Source organism: Leuciscus leuciscus (genome assembly GCF_965113295.1).
Source record: "Leuciscus leuciscus genome assembly, chromosome: 15".
Lineage (NCBI taxonomy): Eukaryota > Metazoa > Chordata > Actinopteri > Cypriniformes > Leuciscidae > Leuciscus > Leuciscus leuciscus.
In genome coordinates, this window is record NC_138739.1 from 8568715 (window position 1) to 8575070 (window position 6356).

Below are 6356 nucleotides of genomic sequence, written 5' to 3' on the forward strand. Positions count from 1 at the left end.
AGTGGTCGTTCTTCAACCAGTTTTTCAATTTTTTTTGTCTTACACGATTAAAGATAATAGGAACATGAATATTCCCCAGAACAACACCAATCAGGTCCATATTCTGATTACTTGCAAGCAATAGTCTGTCAGGATAGCAACCATCATATAGTTAACAGGGAAGAGGGTTCCCACCCTTTCTAAGCATCAAATTTAAGGACCTTTCAAGGATAATTCTACACTTTTAAAATGAAAATGTTTAGAGACATAGAGACAAGGCGTAATCTTATCGAAGTGACAACAAAGAATTCTCTGGTGATACAATTGGCACTATTGCTATGGACATGCATTCGAAATTTAGCAATAGGACACACTCCACTGTGACTACAGGAGATTCAGTGTTAGCTTTGCTGACATCTAAGCAGATGATGCGGGTCCCACCAATTATGGTTCGCTTTAGTTTAATTTATGATGCTGAGTAACTTATCACTTAACCCGCTGGGGTACCTGGGCCTTGAGTAGTGTGCCCAAGAAGGCAGTTTTAGGGCGGGCTGAAAGAGAAAACGGTGCATTCCAGCGCGTAACATACGTCACGACCAAGCAGTAGCGATTGGTTGAAGCAGAAAGTATCTACCTACCGGGAAGCAAATATCCCAATGGATAGGTTCCAGGCGCTTTGCACAAAGTGAAATAATGTGAAAGCGTTTGGTGCATCAGGCTAAGAATGGACATCATAAGATGGTCAAACTAAACCATCAAATCTCATGCAAAAACATGAACTGGTAAAAAAATGGCTGATCAAACCAGCTTCAAAACATGCTTAGGCTAGCCAAGATGTATTTTCTGTAGGGAAGGCATCATATCAGATAACACAATCTAACTACCTCTCCAATCCTACCTTTCTCTGCCTTGTCCGGATTATGCCACGGTATGGGTGCACATCCCGATTGTTGTGGGGGCAATCTTTCTGTTTTGTTCTCACTGTACAACATAAGTACATAGAGTAGTGAATGATAAATGATAATCCAAATGCAAATGTAGCCTTGAAAAATACTTGATACTTGAAAAACTTTACGTATCTACAACATGAAGACTGCATACAATTAATATGGAAATTAATTAAACCAATAATATTAGGAAGACCTGCACAACAAATCAATTCATACTCTGTGTTGATAAGGTAAAAAAGGGCAGAATATCAGATGTCAGATTTTAATTCACCTTTCTTTCTCTGATTTTGTCTTGTCCCTATATAAACAAATAGACTTGGTTCAGTACAGTACAGATATTTGAAGCTTAAGCATATTCTTTCAAAGATAAAGAACAGAAATAAAGCTGAAGCGCTTAAGACCTTGTGCTGTAGGAGGTTGGTTAAAATCCTGTTCCTGATCAGCCATAGTCACAGCCCCCTGGTCCATGCATATGGTGGCTACTGAATCTGAGGATGAGTGGAGAGATAGTGTTGTCTATCATAATATACAATTAAGTCATAACAGAGATCTGAGAAAAAAGAGCTTAAAGCGATACTCCAGAGTACATCCAATCATAGCCCTGTTGTTTAAGCTTCCCAAGTGCTGTTGGTAGGAAGAAGAATGTGATAATTTGGTACAACATAGACCACATAGAAAACCATCTGTTTGCGCTAATACAATGACACTATGAGCTCACTTTCAGTTTATTTTCTCATGGTACCATTCAGAGTAAACTTCCTGTTCTCTGTTTGGTCTATGTTGTACCAAATTCTCTCGTTCTTGTTCCTACTGACAACATACAGTGAGCTAAAATAACAGGGCTATGGTTGGAGGTTCTCTGGACACTGTAACACCTTGTCCTGTAGGAGGAGGGCTAAGATTCAATTCTGGACCATCCTCAGTCCCAGCCCCCAGGTCCAAATTCATGCCGGCTGTCAAATCTGAGGATGAGAATGAGTGGAAAGAAGATGTTGTCTCTCAAAAGTGTATACACAGATTACATAATATATAGTACAATTAGGGGCTGTATTCACAAAGAATCTTAGGGATGAAAGTATCTCAACATTTTAGGAGAAAATTTAGTGCTAAAATTTGCCTTAGTGAGGAAATTTTAACGTCATTTAGGAATTCTCTTTGTGCTAAAATTAAATTCTTTGTGAATACGGCCCCAGGTCAAAATAGAGATTTGCTGCTAAAGGACATCTCACAAGGATGTAAAGAACAGAAATAAAGCTGAAGAGCTTAAGACCTTGTGCTGTAGGAGGTTGGTTAAAATCCTGTTCCTGATCAGCCATAGTCCCAGCCCCCTGGTCCATGCATATGGTGGCTACTGAATCTGAGGATGAGTGGAGAGATAGTGTTGTCTATCATAATATACAATTAAGTCATAACAGAGATCTGAGAAAAAAGAGCTTAAAGCGATACTCCAGAGTACATCCAATCATAGCCCTGTTGTTTAAGCTTCCCAAGTGCTGTTGGTAGGAAAAAGAATGTGATAATTTGGTACAACATAGACCACATAGAAAACCATTTGTTTACGCTAATACAATGACACTATGAGCTCACTTTCAGTTTATTTTCACATGGTACCATTCAGAGTAAACTTCCTGTTCTCTATTCGCTCTATGTTGTACCAAATTCTCTCGTTCTTGTTCCTACTGACAACATACAGTGAGCTAAAATAGCAGGGCTATGGTTGGAGGTTAGCCTGGGAAAACCCAGACAAACTTCCCGGCAAATTTAGATTTGCTCTGCAAGTAGTCTGGCAAAGAGCTCATTCAAGCCCATTTGTAATTCGTCAAATCGAGGCACCAATCAGAAACATTAAGGTGTGCTTTACACGATGACGATCACTCTGATTGGTTTTAGGTCTAGCCTATCCAATTGCGCCCAGAGGCATTTGAGCGACCTCCGTTGGTGAAGTGCACCAACTTTTAAATGCATTATTATATTCAAATTGCAAACACATGAGGACAGTCTCCATGAAAGACCCACTGGCAGATGAACGTGCTGCTACATTTCTCTCAGAAACGGTAGGAAATTAAATTAGATTTAATAGAGGATTTTAACTGTGACGAGATGATTGACAGGGCAGTTTACGTGACAGGACGCACGTGACAGATCCGTCCGATAAAGATGAAGTAGTATGTCCCAAAGCTTGCCTACTTTTTTCTACACATTCAAAAGTAAATACCTTTCCTTCACAAAAAGAGTACATACTTTTATGGCGTAGTGTAACTTAGGCGAATTGGGACGCAGCATATGGCTTTACACATGACGATCGCTCTGATTGGTTTTAGGTCTATCCAATCACGCCCAGAGGCATTTGAGCGCATCCGTTGGTGATGCCCCTTTGAAAATGAGTAATTAATGAAGCTTTGCCAGACCAAAACTCAGTTACTACTGAGAATGGTCTGGTTTTAACCAGGCTAGTTGGAGGTACTCTGGACACTGTAACACCTTGTCCTGTAGGAGGAGGGCTAAGATTCAATTCTGGACCATCCTCAGTTTCAGCCCCCCGGTCCAAATTCATGCTGGCTGTCAAATCTGAGGATGAGAATGAGTGGAAAGAAGATGTTGTCTCTCAAAAGTGTATACACAGATTACATAATATATAGTACAATTAGGGGCTGTATTCACAAAGAATCTTAGGGATGAAAGTATCTCAACATTTTAGGGGAAAATTTAGCGCTAAAATTTGCCTTAGTGAGGAAATTTTAACGTCATTTAGGAATTCTCTTTGTGCTAAAATTAAATTCTTTGTGAATACGGCCCCAGGTCAAAATAGAGATTTGCTGCTAAAGGACATCTCACAAGGATGTAAAGAACAGAAATAAAGCTAAAGAGCTTAAGACCTTGTGCTGTAGAAGGTTGGTTAAAATCCTGTTCCTGATCAGCCATAGTCCCAGCCCCCTGGTCCATGCATATGGTGGCTACTGAATCTGAGGATGAGTGGAGAGATAGCATTGTGCCTCATAAAAGTTTAGTTAGGTGCAGTGAAAAGACATCTGCTGCTAAAGCACATTCTCACAAAAATCTCAAGGAAAACACAAAGCGAAGGCACCAAATCTGGGCCAAACGCACCTTGTACTCCTGTTGATGGGTTGGCTATTGTCTCAAAATGCAGAGTGACAGTAGCCTCCTCAGACTCATGGCTACTGTCTGTTGCCTGGTTTGTATTTGCTAGAAGAGTACAAATACAAAAACATTTACAATATGCAATTAGGTCAAAATGTGAAAGCTAAGGCAAAATAAAACAACACCCACAAGCCTCAGATACTCAGAGAAGCAAAGTTGCCCTTACTATTTCCAGTAATTACTCAACACCATCTACCCCTACATACATAATAATCTAAAAAAAATACACAGATAAATTGTATAGTATACAAATATAATCTTACCTTCAACCATCATTTTAAAAATCTCATGTATGTTTTGCACACACGTCTGTGCATTCTTGCCCAACACCAGATCTTTAGGCAAGATCATTTTGGCCTTCTTGTGTGGATATTCCAGAAGGAGCAAAGGCCTCCAGCCGACTGAGTGCAGCTTCTCTATCTAAAGATGGAAAAAAACAAAAAACAAAAAAAAAACAATTACAAGTACTTTGGTGTGGGTGTATATGGATCTTTGTCTGCTTATCAGAATATCACAAAGCTGGGACACAAATGCAGGTCAACACGAAATACTTAGGGTCAAGGCATACTTTTGGAACATTACAAGGAATAGTTGTATTCAAGATCCCAGAAGATCCCAGAAGCCCTTTGCATGGCTGACTAAACAGGCTTGTTCGACTTGGCTGGCTGGCTAGGTGGGTGGGACTTTTTTCGTTGGGCAAAAGTGATATTGCTGAATTTGCATGGGCTTTTGCCCAACAAGTCTCACCCACTTAGCCAGCCAGCCAGCCAAGTCGAACAAGCCCTGCCAGATCTTCTGTGATCTTAAATGCAGCTAGTATATTGACAAATCACAATGACAGAGCAGTGGACAAAGGAAACCCAAGGAAACCCAAGCACATGACAAAACTACAAGACAAGAACAAAAGACCAAAATAGTAAGAGTATGCACATGCATGTGTCATGTTCATCCTTCATAAACATGTAAGTTAGCCTGGATGCCAGCCGAACTTAGCCCGGTCCACAACATTTTTAGGTCGGGAAGTTCGGTCTGGACTCGATCCGTTGAGGAGCTATTATGCTCGAACAAAAATTGTTCTGACCAATCAAATGGTCAGGGCGGGCTTTATACGATGATGGACAGATGAGCAACGTAATCATCCACGTCATCTAAGAGCGCTTGGGTTGAATTCGTTTACAACAAAGATGACTGCCTCTGAAGAATTGTTATTTCACGAGTTCACACTTACAAATAAGTCAGATAGAATAAATGCATGTTTGGCGTGCTGTCCGAGGAGAGGTTCCGGGCTCGGTATTCGGCCCGAACCCAAAGTACTCCCCCCGTATTCCAGGCTGTGGAAGAACAAACCGAGAGTGAGTGGAGGCATGCTGAAAAATGTCAAGGAATGTTAGGTGAGTTGACTGAGTGAATAAATATATGCTTCCTCTCATGCTGATAGTGTAGACCGTAGACGGTCATTGTTTGATGACAAGTTGATTGGATTGATTATTTGAACGTGCTCCTCTCGAACTTTGTTTATAAAACATTATGTGTAGATTCCGCCATCGCGACAGTTATAGATGATATCGACAGCGCATTCGTTTTAAAAAAGAGGAACAGAGAACCACGATCAAGGCATTTGTAGATCAGAAACATGAATGAAAAACATACGTCACTTACTCCGTTGCTCTGATTGGTTGTAGGCAGAGCCGTTGACTATCCAATTGAGTGGAGAGGCATTTTCCTTCCTGGTTCAGTTGAAACGCCCCATAATCAAAGCTCAGTGGAGCAGTATCAGACTCTGAGTATGACGACGTCAGGCAAGTAGCCTGTAGCAATGTAAGTAGCAATGTCGCTTCATATCAAGAACAGTGTTAGTAGTATTACTTTTGGTGAAAACTAAATGCCATTTCGTATGAAATGCAGTCTCACTCACTAACAAGGTCAGATGGTAGCACCATTAGATTTCAGTCTGATATCTAATGCACCTGTGTCTTATTGGCCAAGTTCAGTTCACGTGTCAAATAGCTCACAAAATGTGATGTCAACAGAGCGCCATGTGCTTACATACTGGTGCTTGTTGTGCAAAGGGGAAAGTCAAATGTTCTTCATATGAAGAGCACTGTGAAACATCTTACAGTACTGCATCGCAGGCTATGACCAAAGTGATCCTGAGAGTCTTTGGTCTGTTTGCAATGTTTTTCAATGACAGTAGAGTAGTTAAGATGCTGAAACTGTTGAATAAATAGCCCACATAAAGATGTTAATGCATTATCTTGTCTAAGAATC

General features: G+C 40.6%; 1 protein-coding gene and 1 long non-coding RNA gene across 2 annotated transcripts; both read right to left on the reverse strand.

Moving 5' to 3' along the window:
* Window positions 1-176: 176 nt before the first annotated feature.
* On the reverse strand, window positions 177-3695 carry LOC309476307 (uncharacterized protein). Its single transcript, XM_082139599.1, has 6 exons — window positions 3411-3695; window positions 2200-2286; window positions 1805-1891; window positions 1331-1417; window positions 1201-1227; window positions 177-960 (listed from the first exon to the last, which is right to left on the reverse strand). Exons 1-6 carry the CDS (start codon window positions 3481-3483, stop codon window positions 860-862), a joined length of 462 nt encoding a protein of 153 aa, XP_081995725.1. The 5' UTR covers window positions 3484-3695; the 3' UTR covers window positions 177-859.
* Window positions 3696-3824: 129 nt separating this feature from the next.
* Window positions 3825-5868, reverse strand: LOC309476461. Its single transcript, XR_014198173.1, has 4 exons — window positions 5748-5868; window positions 4352-4508; window positions 4035-4133; window positions 3825-3892 (listed from the first exon to the last, which is right to left on the reverse strand). It is a non-coding gene; the product is annotated as an uncharacterized lncRNA (long non-coding RNA).
* Between the last annotated feature and the right edge of the window lie 488 nt (window positions 5869-6356).